At 37.4% G+C, this 16,453-nt stretch overlaps 1 protein-coding gene across 8 annotated transcripts in view; it reads right to left on the bottom strand.

Moving 5' to 3' along the window:
- FAR2 (fatty acyl-CoA reductase 2) overlaps positions 1-16,453 on the bottom strand; it is a 143,789-nt gene continuing 127,336 nt past the window's right edge. For 3 of the 8 annotated variants that reach the window (XM_070620949.1, XM_070620950.1, XM_070620948.1), the window contains exons 6-13: positions 16,030-16,074; positions 14,139-14,257; positions 13,210-13,277; positions 10,587-10,758; positions 6,275-6,404; positions 3,446-3,573; positions 2,412-2,514; positions 1-244 (exon numbers count right to left, since the gene is read on the bottom strand). In XM_070620949.1, the coding sequence (XP_070477050.1) occupies positions 227-244; positions 2,412-2,514; positions 3,446-3,573; positions 6,275-6,404; positions 10,587-10,758; positions 13,210-13,277; positions 14,139-14,257; positions 16,030-16,074 (783 nt within the window). In that variant the 3' untranslated portion in view covers positions 1-226. Of the gene's footprint in view, positions 245-304; positions 2,515-3,445; positions 3,574-6,274; positions 6,405-10,586; positions 10,759-13,209; positions 13,278-14,138; positions 14,258-16,029; positions 16,075-16,453 lie in introns of those variants that run through there. The other 5 variants (XM_070620945.1, XM_070620947.1, XM_070620946.1 and 2 more) reach the window with 2 other exon arrangements.

Raw genomic sequence — 16,453 nt, 5'->3', positions numbered from 1 at the left:
TTTTACGGCTTAATCATCACAGGAGAATTTTATTCATGTCATTTCTCTAATGCCACAGATATTGCCACAGAACACGGTTCAGCATGTAAACGTAACCCAATTAATGGTGTCAGAAAAAGTGAAGTATTTATGTACGTATGTGTTAGTTTATATTTATCTGGTAGTTTCTTTGGAAGATTCTGTCCTTTTTTCTGAGGGGAAGGAGGAGATCTGCAGTCGTCAGCAGTTAGGCAAAGATGCAACGCTAGGAGAGAGGAAAACATTTTTAAGCAAATTTTTGTTTAAGCAAAAGTCAAAGTGTGAATACTTGGTCAGTGGAATTTATTGAATTGGTGAAACATACAATAATCAAAAGATAGTAAATTCTCAGAACTATTATATTTTATCTAATCATTGAATTATATCTTGATTTCATTTTTGTCATATCTATAGTTTGTATTAACATAACTGGGAAGTATCTTGTAGACATCTCAAACTAAAGATCACCAGGGGCTTCGTTTCAGAGCTGGGTGGTCTGCCCTGGAAAGTAGTTCCCAGAACTTCGATGAGACTGGGAAAGAGTTCCCCCAAAATGCTCTTTATGGATTTCAGAAAAATCTCAAGTAATCCTGGGCTAGAAGCTGCCCCCAAGGCCTTGTACACTGAAGGTGCCTCTCTGAGTATTACCGATTATTCCAGAAAATGAGCATAAATGCAACTGCTATTGTTAACAGTTTATGCTTGTGTAATTTTCTAGTAGTTGTGATTACTTTTAGTTACTTAGGCCCCAGATATTTGAATAATAATCCATGTTTTTAACATGAAACGCTGTAATCCAACATGCACTGATCTTTCAAATATGAGGAAAGTTGGGATAACAGTTATTATTAATATAGGAATTTGGGAATAAATACAGTTTTTACTGATTAATTCATTTGCATTATACATAAATTTTTTTAAACAAAACAGCACCTATTCCCTAAACTTAGAGTCACTTAATGCAGTCTGTCCTCTCCTGCTGTACATTTTACAGTTAACATTGAACAATTGGAATGATCAAGATCCTAGCAAATCCTGGTGTTCACAGAAGAGTAATCTTCCCCACTTTTACAAAAAGACTAAAACTAGCATTTCAAATTTTATTTGAAATTTTGCTTTCTTCAATGGCAAAGATGGTGGGGGACTGGGACTTTATGATTCCAGGCTAGGACCTTCCTCTCCCATTAGTCACTCTAATTGAAGCCTGAGCCAATTAAGCTTAAATATAAGGGATTTGGTGACTTTAATGAATAAGAAGGAAACTCTTGAGAAGACTATCAGGAAAATTGGTGATTCAAAAGATTTAGAAATAATAATTATCAAATTATAAGAATTAATTTTCACTTAAAAGCAGAATAAACTGAGTCCCAATGCAAATATACTTGAGCCCTCATTCTATAAATAATTATTTACACCTCTTGGGTCTTTTTAGGTTTCAGAGGTGAGTATAGTTAAGGAAAATGTTAAATGTGAACCACTTTTCTTATTATCCCCCCTGCCCCCCAACCCCCACCCCCCTGGCCAACCCAGACTCCATGGGATAACACAAAGAGGAAGTAGAGACTTCAGTGGAGAACTGTTTCTCTTAGAGAATTTCTGAGGATGTGGAGACCATTCTTCTTCTACTTATCTTGATTTGAAACCTTTACACTGGGCATCCCAGAATGGTTCCAAGGTTTTTCTTTCTTTTCTTTTTTTTTTTTTGAAGATTAGCCCTGAGCTAACATCTGCCAATCCTCCTCTTTTTGTTGAGGAAGACTAGCCCTGAGCTCACATCCCTGCCCATCTTCCTCCACTTTATATGTGGGATGCCTCTGACAACATGGCTTGACAAGCAGTGCATAGGTCCGCACCTGGGATCAGAACCGGCGAACCCCAGGCCACTGAAGCAGAAGGTGCGAACTTAACCACTGCAACACCGGGTTGGCCCCCTCAAGGTTTTTGAATTGCCCTTCTTTAGCATATTTCAGCTTTTACCATGGGTTCTTCCATGTTTACTGAGTCGAAATTAGTCCTCAAGGAGAAAAAGCTAAATATGAGAAGATGGGTATACTTTGGTGTTTTATATTCAAGGGTATAGAATAGAGCGTTAGGAAACAATCTGGAAATATGTTTTTCCTAAAATATGTATGATTATAGGCTAGGATATGACTTTCCTTCTCTCATTGAAATAAAAGGACTATAGTTAGGAAATAGGGATGAACACATGACAGCACATTTGACAGGTAATGAACTTGGGTGTATTCTTTGCTACTTCCGAATCTTGAGAACCGCAGTTTGCTGTTTTAGAGGTATCTGAGAGGTTCCAGATAAAAGGAGATTGCCAAATGTTCTTAGGCCTTGAGTGTGCTGGATGCCCTAAAGTAGGAGAGGAATTTATAACAGAAGCTCACGATGAAGAACCAGACGTTCCGAGCGATCTGAGATCTCGCAATGAGAAGGCGCCAGGCGATGAGGAAGAAGACAGTATTGAAGAGGTAGTAAATATTTTGGAGCCTGGGGAACAGACATATACAACCAAAGTTAAAATAGTACCAAATACCCATCTATGTTATCTGAAGCACAAACGTCTTTTTCTGGCTGTGACCAGCAAATAATTAAGATCTCATGGGGTATATGGCAAGACCTGATGGCCTTTTGATTTTTATCTTTTATTTCCACAACATGCCTCTGAATAACCAGAAAGAATATTCATAATATTCCCCTAACTAGTTTCTCATACCTCTCTCTGCTTTAACCTATCTTACTAACATGACTAACATAATCTTTCTTAAATATACTTTGACCATATTACCATATCACAAATCTTCACTGGTTCTTGTTCACTAGAGGGTAAGTTCTAAAGTTCTTAGTCTGCTATTCAAGCTTCCTCTGTTTGCAATTTATTTTTCCATCCTTATCATCTCTGCAGTGAGAATCTTTTGCTTCTACCAGAATTGTGCCAGACTGCTATAATTCTTTGTCCCTTAGCGATCGATGACTGAAAGAAATTTAAGGCAGTTGAAGGACTTGAAGAGAGGTTAAATGATTTGCCCACATTAAATACTACGATAGGTTTCCTGCCTGTTGGGCATTCTTTATATCCCATTATGACAGAATATGGTAGAAGAAACAGAGAAACTTGGGTTCAAATCTGGCCCCGGTACTTACCATGTATTACTATGGACAAGTTACTTACCTCCTTTGAGCCTAAATAGCTCTTAGATAAAAATGGGATAACAAAAATAATACCTACCTCATAGAGATGTGGTGAAGTCTAAATAAATTAGTGTAGTATGGGGCATAGTATACAGGGAAGGACCTGTAATGCAGCGAATGCTAGAAAAATGTTAATTCCTCCTCTCCCCCACTCAAATGTCATGTCTCGTATAAAATCAGATAGACATGGTAAGTGCTCAGTAAATATTAAGTAACTGATTATGCTTACCTTCTTAAGTGTTGCTTTGCTTCTGGGATCCCAGCCATATCCTCTTTCAATAAGTACTTCTTAACTCCTAAAACATAATTCTCAATGTATTCCAACCAGTTCAACTGGCGCACATCAAAGTTGAATATCTGAAAAGCAAGAAGAGATTATGGATTGCCAGAATTGCATTGCTGGACACTTTGTCCATTCAGTGAATTTTCTTTTACATAAATGAGGACGTTCAGTTTGGAAGACTTATGTTGGACCTCTCCAAAGGAGATTATTTGAATTGTCATTTCAGAGGCACTGACAATATGGATAAACATTTTCATAGGAATATTTAAACATGGGACAAGCACAAACATTTGACCTTTAGGAAGTCTTGTGAGGGAAATTTGAAGGAACTGGTATTATTCTGGTGAAATGAAGTCTTTACTTCGTTTCAAGTGAATGAGGATTATTTTTTAAAGTGATGAAATAATAAATTAGGAACCAAAACAAATTATGCATCTTTTCCTTTCCATTCTTAAATTTTGATGGGGTCCCCTTGGGCTACCATCCCTTCCTACAATATATCCACTTCATTATGCAGATTAAGGTAAGCTTTGGGAAGCAAAGCCTTAAGGAATAGCTAAGCAGAAATTTTATTCCATATTTGCATTAGAGATGTTATCCATTATGTCTTTCAGTGAGCCTTTAAATGAAGCCCTTCAAAAACATTTCTTTCAGAGTTAAGCAGTAAGAAAAGCTTTGCTTCTCTTGGAACGCTAGTGCCTTTTCTCCTCTTGGACAAAGAATGCCACGAAACTATATATTCCTTGTCAATTTCTCTCCAAAAAGCTCAAGAACAAATTACCTGCTTAACTGCAGTGACTTAGTAGGATCTTGTAGACTACTTATGGATATTCTGTCTTTCATTCTTATCCTTGACTTCCTATTTTAATACATATTTTCCCTGGTTTGATGTTTTATTGTATTTCTATTTTGTTCTTTTATTATATGTGTTTATTGCAAGTTATCTCAAATCTTTGTGAAGTAATTTGGAGCATTAACCCACAGGGCAGATGAGATTAATGAGTTCCAGAGAGCTTCAGAGACTTGTCCAAAAGCTGAATTGCTTTTCAAAAGTAATTCTGTATCACTTTGTTCAGATATGTTTATTTTCCACAGTATCACTAAACATTACTTATTCATCTATATAAACAGAGGCTTTCATTTTTATACGATTTCACATTTTTAAGTCAGATGTCAACGAGGCCCTGGTTTGGAATCCTTGTTTCATATGGCGAATCAAGCTGAATTCTGGGCCACACCAGAGTTTAGCAATCACATCCAAGTATTCAGGACTATTACCTTTGCTAAGATATTTTGAAAGTATGTGTTAAATTCACTGCAGCTTTGATTTTTTTCTCACAAAATTTTTGGTTATTTTATGTTAAAATAGTAAAATGTTGAAAATGAAACTCTGAACTCATTACCTTCTGAATTATTTAGATGGGTAAATTCCACGGAGAAAATGCAATAAAGATAAGGCTACAAAAAATGTGAAGCTAATTTTTAAACTAATTTTACAATAGCTTGAAGGGTTTTTGTTTGTTTGTTTGTTTTAATAAGCTGGTTTGATCATGATCCATGCATTTCAAACACAAACGCTTAGAAGAATTTTGTCTATACAAGGTATAGAAACATTTCTGAAAATAGCTCTATTTCATGTCAATTTTAGAGGTACTCAGCAAAGATTTTAGTTAAAATATCCCTCCAAATCTCACCTGGTGTATTTGACATAACATCTGTGGGATCTGACTTTGCAAGTAACGCTTAGGTTTCATGACATGAACTAATTCTGGGGCTTGGATGTGAGTCATACTCTATATGGCTGGTATGTAGGAGAAAACCCCTAGCTGGCAGGTGAGGCTAGCCACAACGTTTACTTCTCAATATGACTTGGTTTCTTCCACATGCTGTCAAGTGCAAAATAAATCAAGAAATGCTTTTCTCTTTCTTTTAAAAAAATTTTCAGTGAAAAATGTCAATCAAGAGAGTGAAAATTCTAAAGTTTAACTGAAAATTAAGGATCTGCTCAGGGAACACATGACTCTTTGAGAAAAAAAGAAGATGATGTACAAAGTATAAAAGATCTCTATATTTGTGAATTTCAGAACATGCAAAGATTTCAGGACCTAATGTTTGTGACTTCCAAGAAGATAGTGTAAAGAAATAAATGGCACTGATGCTAAGCAATTAAAGTGAAGGCCTGTCTTGAGAAATAAAAGTCTGGATTGTTGAAGAAAGACCATTATAGGGAGGAAGATTGACAACGCTAGAGAGAGGGCGATACTGATGGAGGGAGGTCTTAGATAGGACAGAACGCAGAAGCGTACGAGTTAGCTTTAAAAAGATAAGGAAGGAATTGTAGCTTTGGAGAAGCAGATTGATTTTGATTTGACAAGAACAGTGGACGGGAGAGTTTATAAGCAATAAAATTATTATTTTTCATTGAGGTCATATGCTATGGAGGGTAGCCGGAAGATAGAGGTACCGAGGGTTTGTTGAAAAGATAATAGCTACTGGGGATGAGCAGAGGGTTGAAGCAGAGCGTATGAAATGTGACTGCTGAATAGCAGTGAATATCTGTCCAAAGTCCAAGCACTTAGATTTCTTACCAGCATTAAACTTTCTCCTGCAATTGTGTAGATAGCATGGACTGATTTTCTTAGCCCAAAAAAAGAAAAGAAAAAACATCTGTGTACATAACTAACACTTCCTTAGTTCATCAGCTTTCCAGGTCAAATCATTCTAAATTCCAAGAAGGGAAGATTTTCCTGTTGGTGAAATCAGTGTTGTACTTACTCTCTGGTCTTCAGGACTCAGCTCAGACATCAGCATTTCCGTATTGTATGTGCTCCATTCCCAACTCCGGTTGATGAAATACTCCAGCATGGAAATGGTTCTTAAAAGCCGATTCATGAGCTTTGTCATCCTGAGGTAAAGATCAGATAGGAGCAAATATCAGCACACCACCCATGGCTGCTTCCCTGTTACTCCATAGGGATCTATGGCAAATTACTTTTGAGAAAGTATAAAAATTACCCCTCTCCTCTTTCCCCCAATTGCTCATTACAACTCTTGTTCTTTTATTTCCTTCCACGTTAACTCTCGTCGAAGAAGGAAAGGAGATCACTCTAAAGGAACTTATTCTATCAGGCGTATTTAATCCCACCAGGCTCCTCCTCTTCCTCTTTTCTACCATATCTTTCTTGAGTAGCAAAAATTTTAAAAACCGAGCCAGATATCCACCCTTCATGACATACTTTCATTCTCTGAATTCTGAGGTAGACAATTAGAAAACTTATTTTTCTTCTTTATTGTGTGTTCTTAGATTAAAAAAAAAAAGATTTATCCGAGGTTTTAGTATTTAACTTCTGAGCACAAGTGGCAACTGTATTAGCATCTGGTGAACTGAAAGCAGCTGTCAACTGTAAGGCAGATTTAAGAGGCAAAGAATTTATTTGTTGATAACCTACTGTGTTAGGCACAGAGCTGACACTTTAAAAAGATATCTCCGTTAATTCTAACATCCCTGTTAGGTAGGTATTTATCTACATTTTTACGAATGGGTAAAGTGAGCCTAAGATAGGTTAAGTCACCACAATAACATCATGTGTCAAAGCCAAGCCATTCCAACCCAGTTTTGACTGACCTCACAAAGCCTCTGCTTTTGTAATCTTACCAGCCTGTGTCCCTTTACTTAAGATGGACCACGTCTTCCAAACCCCTGGTCAGGACGTGGACCAGCTCTGCTGAGTGACCCTCCCAACTTTACAACAACTTACAAAGAACTTTCGTATGTAAACTAATTTGATCCTCACAATATGAGTCTGTGAGGTAGTCAAGATCTATCTTGTTTATCTTCATCTTGCAGAAGGATTAGTAGGTTCAAGATCACATAGCTAATGTTCTAACTAGGTCTTCTGGCTCTAAATCACCTTTGACCTATAGAACGTTTGATTTTTATCTTAGGCCAGTCTTGGTACCTGGTAGAAGTGGTTACTGTAGTTGACTCAGTAACGACTTATGACGCCATTTGGGAATTGGTCTTATTTTTGGTCAAATCCTAATGTCCGTATATCTAATGACTTCTGGAGTTCTTCTCTCATTGTATCATGGAAAACTCTTAGGCAGGAGGTAGAATCATTTTTCCCTGATACAAACATCATGATAGGGTTCCATTTAGCAATTATTATCTAACATCTTTGCGATAAACTGAATATTTGTATCCCTCCCAATTCATTTGTGGAAATCTATTCCCCGCAATGTGACAGTATTTGGAGGGGGAGACTTTGGGAGGTGATTAGCACCCTTGTAAAAGAGACCCCAGCAATCTCCCTCAGCCTCCCCAGCACGTGAGCACATAGAGAGAAGATGGCGGCGTCGGAAGCAGGAAGCGGGCCCTCAGCAGATGCTGAGTCTACCAGCGCTTTGACCTTGGTTTTCCCAGTCTCCAGAACTGAGAAATAGATTTCTGTTGTTTATAAGCCATTCAGACTATGATAGCCCATTATAAGAGCCCAATGGACTAAGACAATCTTTATCTATTCTACAACTCGGATGTAACTGATGGGATTTCAGTGTTTATTTTAAATTTTAAAAATAATCATTGTACCATGATCTCATTGTATGTGCAGAACTATACCAGCATAATAGAATTTTTTCAGAATGCATTTATTACTCTCAGGTAGAGAAGGTCTGCTTACTACATAAAATGCAAAAGCCATAAGGGAAAAGAGTGGTTCATTTTCTCACATAAAAATGCAAAAGTTCTTTAGTAATAATAATGATTACTATAGTCTACACTCTCTTGTGTGGAACCCTACGAAATAGTTTTGATTACTATTCCCTTTTTACAGGTGAGGAAGTCAGGATTTAGAGAGGTTAAGGAATTTAAGGCTCATATGGCTAAACTGGTGAAGCCAGGATTTTAATCTGTAAGTCTGACCTCAAACTCCATGCTCTTATGACCTACACTATAGGTAGCTTCCCTTAAGAAGCTGACTGGGAGAAAATATATTAAGTATATATTTACACACACACAAGTTTCCATAAATTAATAAGAACAACTCAATAGAAAAATAGGCGAGGGGCCGGCCTGGTGGCTCAGCGATTAAGTTCGCATGTTCTGTTTCTCAGCGGCCCGGGGTGCAGACACGGCACCACTTGGCAAGCCGTGCTGTGGTAGGTGTCCCACATATAAAGTAGAGGAAGACGGGCACGGATGTTAGCTCAGGGCCAGTCTTCCTCAGCAAAAAGAGGAGGATTGGCAGTAGTTAGCTCAGGGCTAATCTTCCTTAAAAAAAAAAACAAGAAAAAAGAAAGAAAAATAGGCGAGAAGCAGAAGCAGAAAACTTACAGAGGAGAAAATGTGAATGTCACTGAACACGTGACAGCCCAGCCCCTCCAGCACTCAGGGGAGCGCCAAACAAAGGAACAGAGACACCACTCTTTGTCATTAGTCTGACAATTCAAAAGACTGATTTTTGCAAAGTATGGATGAGGGTAGGAAAGAACAGATTTGTGCTCTCACGTGCTGATGTGGAAGTGCAAACCGAAGGACCCTTCCTTTAGTGCAACCCTGTAGTAGTTTCAAATCCAGATACCTGCCAGTCTAGCAACCATGCTCCTCAGCATCCACCCCAGACCCAGTGGCACATTCTGCAAAAATGCATGTGCACTGATAACCGTTGCCCTGTTGTTTGTCATAGGGGAAAAAAAAGACAATGGTAGGCAGAATGACTTAGATTTTCATGGAACATTAGTGAAAAAAGTTGCAAAATATGTAGGATTGATTTATATACATACACACTTACCTCAAAGCAAAACTACATATGTCCCTATTTGGTTGTAAATGCATAGAAGATTACACACAAACACACTGGGGTAGGGAAGGGTCTGGAAGGATTCTAGCATTTTCTGCCATAAAGATTATTCTTAAAATTCCTATCACAAACAAACCTACCCATTTCCCACAAATATTACAACTCAATTTCTCATAAACAAAATTCATGATGATTTTGATGGGGTCCCTTCCTCCTGTGTTCTTTTTTTCTATTTACTGAACTTTGCTTTTTATCCAGGTCTTCTTCCAACTGCGATATATTCTAAAGGCTTCAGCATTTCTGCCTACAATGTTTGCTTTTTCTTCTTTTCCTGTCTCTATTTAATAAGCCCATGCAAACATCTTCCCCGGAGACACAGAGTCCCCTTTGCATCTTGCTCAAGAAGAAACTGACAGTTACTGAGTTATGAGCTTTAAATATGGTCTCAGAAAATCTGGATAAACTCTACATTGCCCAAGTTTCAGACATTGCCGTGCCAATAAGGATGGAAATTAAACGCGCTGAGAAAGACTTCCTCTTACAAAGGGGCTAGCCAGAAGGCAATACAATGGTGCTTCTGATTCTTGATCGCAGGAATTGCCTGTGGGAATGATGATAATGATGGCTCTTCAGACACATGTAATATTATTCAAGTGAGACAGAGAGGAAGGGATACGTTCTATGTCTCACGGCTAGGTGGTGACACAACTGCCTCAGCATCAGCACACTTTTCCCTCTACCTAGTTCCCTGTAATTTCTTTACTCTTCTCTAGGTGGCAGTCAATCCAGCTCAGGTTTCTCCAAATCTGTCCTCGGTCACTTCCTTTGAGCCTTTAAATCCTTCCCCTAGCTTCTATTTCCTCACTTGTAAAATTGAAATGATGAGAATATCCTCCTTGGGTTGTTGTGAGAACAAAAATGAGATCATCACCCATCATCCCATGTGTGGATCAGGGAGGCTGTTCCCATTCTTGTACATTTTAAGATTAACAATTTAGAAAACTCCAGACAAAGAGTCTCAGTTGCTTTTCTTTTTGGGTGAATGATTACTTGCTGAATTTATCAAGTAAGTTCCTTAACACTTAACTGCTGTTATTATGATGGAGGATTTTTAAGGTAGCTGTCCTTTGGGGCTTCATCACTACCTATACCTATTGTCCCCAAATTTATGAATATATGTGTTAGATTCAGTTGTCACCTCTGATCCCCAGCTGAAGGGAAGACTAAGAACTCTGGGGCCTTAATCTTCCCTGCAGTGACACTCTTAAAGCTATGACCCAACCTCTCACCTGGGCTTCCTTCCTGTGAGCCACAGATAGATGTCATAGATCATGGCGGGGGCTCGGTGACTGACTGCATTCCGGTAATGGACTGTGATGGTGTTGGCTGTGAAGTCAGCATGTGGCCTCCTAAAAGCTTTCTCAAATGGGATTTTTTCGAAGGTTGACAAGACTTGGCATCCTGGGGAAAAAACCAACAGAATAAGTGCTAAGTCTAGGAGCATATAAACTCATTGTGGTGGATGGCATTTACAATGGGTCAAAATAATAAAGACTAAAGATCTGCAGTGTAGCATCAAGAATCAATTTCTGAGAACAATATTAAGACTTTTATGCTGGGCAAGTGGTCACCTGCAAAATCAAACAATGTGAGTGGGTTAAGAATTGGATCTTTTTCTTGAAACATTCACTCTAAGACAACTTCTTGGGGAAATAGTTTTAGTCCATACAGTGAGGTATTGTTCAGAAAAACTTAAATCCATCATTCAATTCCAAGGTTATCTAGTCTATTCTGAAACCCTCAAGTCAGAACCTAGGGGCGTTATTTCCTTGGCTGGATCATTACTTGCACAACCGTCAGGAAATTTCTTAACATTTCACCGAAACCTTAATAAAGTTTTTACGTAATAAAATTAAGTAAAAGAGAGAATATAAAGGCAGGATTTCTTTGCACTGGTTGACTTTAAATATCACAGTCTTCTACTTTTTTGGTATTCCTACTTCTCTGGGAATATGTCAGACTCGATTGTCCACTCTTGTCTCTAGAGTTTTTTCATAATCATCTTTTTCTTTTTATATTGTTACTTAGATAAAGCCTAGTTAAAAACTTTTTTTAAAGAATGTCTTTATATTTTTTTAAATTTTTTTTTAACTATTGGCACCTGAGCTAACAACTGTTGCCAATCTTGGGTTTTTTTTCTGCTTTTTCTCCCCAAATCCCCCCAGTACATAGTTGTATATTCTAGTTGTGGGTCCTTCTAGTTGTGGCATGTGGGACGCCGCCTCAGCATGGCCTGATGAGCGGTGCCTTGTCTGAGCCCAGGATCCGAACCGGCGAGACCGTGGGCCCCGGAAACAGAGCAAGAACTTAAACACTCGGCCATGGGACCAGCCCCTAGTTAAAAACTTCTAATGTACATTTGTAAATTCAACAATTCTTTTCAAAAGATATTCATTTGAATTCAATTTTGATTTTATTTATGTAGAATTTTCAAAGAAAATGCCTAAGTCCATTATTTGATTATGATGAAGACATCAGCGATTATGGCGATATGATTTCTGTCCTCCTTAAAAGACACTACCTGGAAATCTATATGAAAAATATACACCCTGTACAGAAAAGATTTCAAGAAACATCTGATCCACGAATCTGAACTCTTTTCTTCCCAAAGGGATTCATATTCACTTTTAAGAATCACTAGTGGAGTGGTTATTGCACATTCAAGAGAGGCAAGAGATCTGTTTTCTACTTCTGTTTCAGGCGCCAGCTCCCCACATAAATTCGAATAGATGGCACTCTCTCTGCGCCTCCTACATGAAATAAAGTGAGCGCTGTTTATTTTAGATTATTTTTAAGATCACTTTTAACTATGACATTCTGTAATTTGATAAAACAGATCATAAGCGTTTTCAGCACGGAAGACTATTTTGAGTCTCAGAAATGGAATTTACATGTAGCACCTTTTTATTTAAGAACTTAAGATATCCTGTTTGCTTCTATTAATGCCTCCTTTTCTGGGTGAAATCTTAATTCTGTTACTGAGGTAGAGGAGATTTATTTTTATTTCCAGATGTTTTTAGAACTATGTAGAGACATGATCTAATAACTGGATATATGATCTAAAGAACTTTGAGGGAGTAGATCATTTCATTTCATTTTTACTGAAGTAAAAACTCTGCAAATAGAATAGCACAGTAGAGTGCTCTGAATTGAAAATCAGATTCTAACAAATCAAGTACATTTAATTTTTTTCTACACCTAGTACCTAAACAACAGCTAGATGATCTAAAAGTTTCAGATATTCACAAGAAAATCAACTCCTAAATTGACAAAGGAATACAGAATCGGTTAGCTAACTTTCTATGATAGGCAGGATTAACTACTTCAATTCAACAAGATACTTTCAAGGTCACACTTATGGCTAATTGCATAAATTAATGAAGAGTATCACTGACTCGATAACGAAAGTTAGTATTATTGGGCTTTTCTAAATCTACTTGGTCATTGATCATTTCGCATTCTCAGTGATGTGGCAAGTGGGCAAGAGATGTGTGCATGGGAGCAGGTGCCTCAGTGAGAAGAGTGTTGTATCACTGACATTGCTTATAATTGCTGGCTTTTACTTGGCTTTATTTATTTTTAAATCTCTATAGCCAATGGACTCCTTATTGCTTACAATCATGCAAATGTTCCCACTGGCCCCTTTCTTTGGTATATCATAGTACCTTCTAGTTAACTCTTATGCATTTACAATTTGCAATTATTTTATCTCTTTGCTTATTTTTCATGTCTTCTCCTCACTAGCCTCTAAGCTCCATGACCCACTTTGTCTATTCTCTCCCCTGTGGCAGATACTAATAGTGTATGGGCAGATGCTAGCAGTTATGTAGTTACATTGCCATAGTCACTTACCCATTTTGCCCCAGTTACATGGATTGAGGTTACCAGATGTACAGTGGTAGATTAACGTTGACTTAGGTCTGGAAAATGAAATAAAAGTTAGATAAATACAACAAAATGAAGAACTAATGAAGGAAAGATAAGGGAAAATAACATTTAGACAAGGTTGCTTCAATAATTCCCATGACTAAGGCAATGTATGAAACACTTCCGTCTCTTGTTCCTTCTTTGGGTTAATAAACAAAAGGGAAGAAGTCTAGGAAAAGTGTGTGTGTGTGAAAGAGATGCCAACTAGGGTGACATATGTATAGAGCAAATGGAGGTACCATGACGATGAGAAAGCAGATTGTATTTCTAACTTCTGGACATGTTTATTGGGCAAAAATATAGACTATGTTTTCTCCTAAATCCAGTTAAGCCCTGCTGAATTGGAAATACCTGAATGCCTGACTTCAAATGAGAAAATTTTAATTCTGTTTACCATTTACTAGTAGAGGCAAATATAAAAATAACCTAATTTTTTTTTGGACTAGGAAACACCCACACACATGGATCTGAACTTTGGCATTTATCAGGAACTGGGCAGTTCAATAAATTATAAAATATGTTCTTATTTCATCTATTTCTCTCTCTTTTGCCTTAAAAAAGGAATCCGTATTTCAGATTACTGAATAGAAAGAAAAGCTTTTTGGTTATCAAGAATTTTATGGTTAAATGAATTAGAGAATCTATTACTTTATGATCGACATAGAAGTAAGCAGTATTTATAAAATAACTCAATGCATATATGATGGCATATTTGGAACTATGTAAAATATTGAAACAGATGCCCTCTCACATTTAGGGTATTCCACAATAAAATGAATACTGTATTTTGAAAATAAGCCTAACAGATTCACCCTCCTCCTCAAAACCTTGAAAGCCGGCTTAAGCATCCACACCTGTGAACTGCCGTGTACCACCCTACAGCCAAGGTGAGGTTGATGACTGTATCAACCGGAATTAAATCTGCCACAGCCAGCGGAGAGGCTCTTATGGCCCGAAGAAACCCTCTCCCAGCCTGCACAGGAAAAAGAACATAAAATATTGAACCAGGTCTTAAGTAACAGCTGAGGCTAATGTATCTATCAGACAGATAATACTAATGCTGTTAGTAACAATAGCTAACGTTAATTCACTACATAGTAGGTTATTGTGCGGAGGCTGACTTCTCTCAGCCTATCCAACCTCCCAGCTCAGTTCATCTCAAGTGCCATTATTTCCATGAACCACTAGTGGTCCTCAGGTTTCTTTAGGGAGTGAAATTCACCAAATTTGTGAGAGGTTAATATATTTACTTAATTAACAAACACTAAGCATAGGTTTTCTCATCTTAAAAATCAATTCATAAGACATTTTAAGAATTAAGGTTTCCCAAATTTCCCATTAATATTAATTTACCATTTCTTAAACAATATTTGTTTTCTGCCAGTGCTTACTAACTTAAAAGCAACAGTAGACACTAAAAGCTTAAGAAATATTTATTTTAAAACATTAAGAAAATTCCACCATTTAACAAAAATTTTCTGTTACTTGGGAAAAGGCCACCATTATTTACTTGTTTTCAGTATCTTCGTTTACCTCAAAGAGCACTCATGTTATTCAGATGCAAGAATTGGGAGTTATTCACATTAATACATGTCATGCCAATAATTAGATGTCAGTTAATAAATAAAAAGTCATGATTATAGACTTTATGAGATAACTGATTATTTATACCCTGCATGTTTCCATCATTGATTTGCAGTGGTTAGCACTTTCTTATGTTTCTAATTTCCACTTTCTTGTAACTGATTCCCCTTCCTTTGGACACAAGAAACCACTTTGGAAAATTTTAGAAAATTTGAATAAATGTACAGCTTTGTAAACAATGTAATGAAACTCACTCTGGGATCATGTTAAAATAATTTCGTTCTAAGTTACCAAACATTTACCCCAACTAAGGCTTAAAGAAGAAAGAGTTGAAGGCAGGTAAGGAACCGAAAGAGAGTAGCTCCTAGGGGAGAAAAAAGGGAAATCAGAAAGAAGTTCACTGTCACTGTCTTTGACAAGTCATCGCAATTTCCTGTCTTATATTTGTGTTTTGGTTCCTGTTGGACCTAGTTCTGAGAAGAACAGAGGCAGAGTTGGAAGCACAAGATTTCAAATAAGACTAAACTCAGTTAGAGAATTGAATTCCTATTCATTGCTCTAAAGAGTAGAGTTGTGGTCCTGGTGAGAGGGTTATTGTTGAAAAGTGTTTCTATAGTCATAAATTTTTGTATTTGAAAGATTTGCTCCAATTGGTAGTTCTCATATCTATTGAGAACTGGTTATTGATGTAATTTATGTATGTATATAATTTCTATCCAAACACATGTAAGCTCTTGTATGTGTTTTATAATCGAGAATTTAATAATCTTTGCAAATATGATTTTTATTGCATCCCCAATTCGCGAAGCTAATGCAAGCTATTAATAAACAGCAAAAAGCAGGAAACACCCCCATCTTGTGGTAACTAAAGGGAAATACACACGTGGTCCTTGATGCTCAAAGACTTTCCAAAAAACGCCCTCCTAAAAAGTGATGCAATCACAGTACCTCTGTTTTCCTGATAATAAAACCCACAAATAATAAATGCTAATTTCATCCTGCCTCTATTTTTCAACCCGCAAAATTGAGATAGGTTGCTTCAATTGTAGTTAGTATAGTAACATTTATGGTTTTGGATCAATGGAGCTAAGCCAACACTAAGTATCTTGTTATCATCCCTCCACTACATTTCAAGGAGTTATTTCCAATCACTATACATACCGCAACAATCATCCCATTAGGTCCATTTAGGTTATCAACCCAACCCTAAAAAAAAAAAGAAAAAAAGAAGATCTCTATTGGTCACACGTCAGAAAATTATCATACCTTTGGAATATCTGCATGTAATCTTAATAAATTTCAAACAAGAGCACTGAAACTCCAGCCCATAGAACTATCTAATCCAGGATTTCTAAGATCAAAAATAAAGATCAGGGTCTGGCCCCGTGGCCGAGTGGTTAAGCTCGCGCACTCCGCTGCAGGCGTCCCAGTGTTTCGTTGGTTCGAATCCTGGGCGCGGACATGGCACTGCTCATCAAACCACGCTGAGGCAGCGTCCCGCATACCACAACTAGAAGAACCCACAACGAGAAATATACAACTATGTACTGGGGGGGCTTTGGGGAGAAGAAGGAAAAAATAAAAT

Source organism: Equus przewalskii, chromosome 5 (assembly GCF_037783145.1).
Source record: "Equus przewalskii isolate Varuska chromosome 5, EquPr2, whole genome shotgun sequence".
Lineage (NCBI taxonomy): Eukaryota > Metazoa > Chordata > Mammalia > Perissodactyla > Equidae > Equus > Equus przewalskii.
The sequence above is the reverse complement of the archived record's forward strand: the minus strand, read 5'-3'. Positions and strand labels throughout refer to the sequence as shown.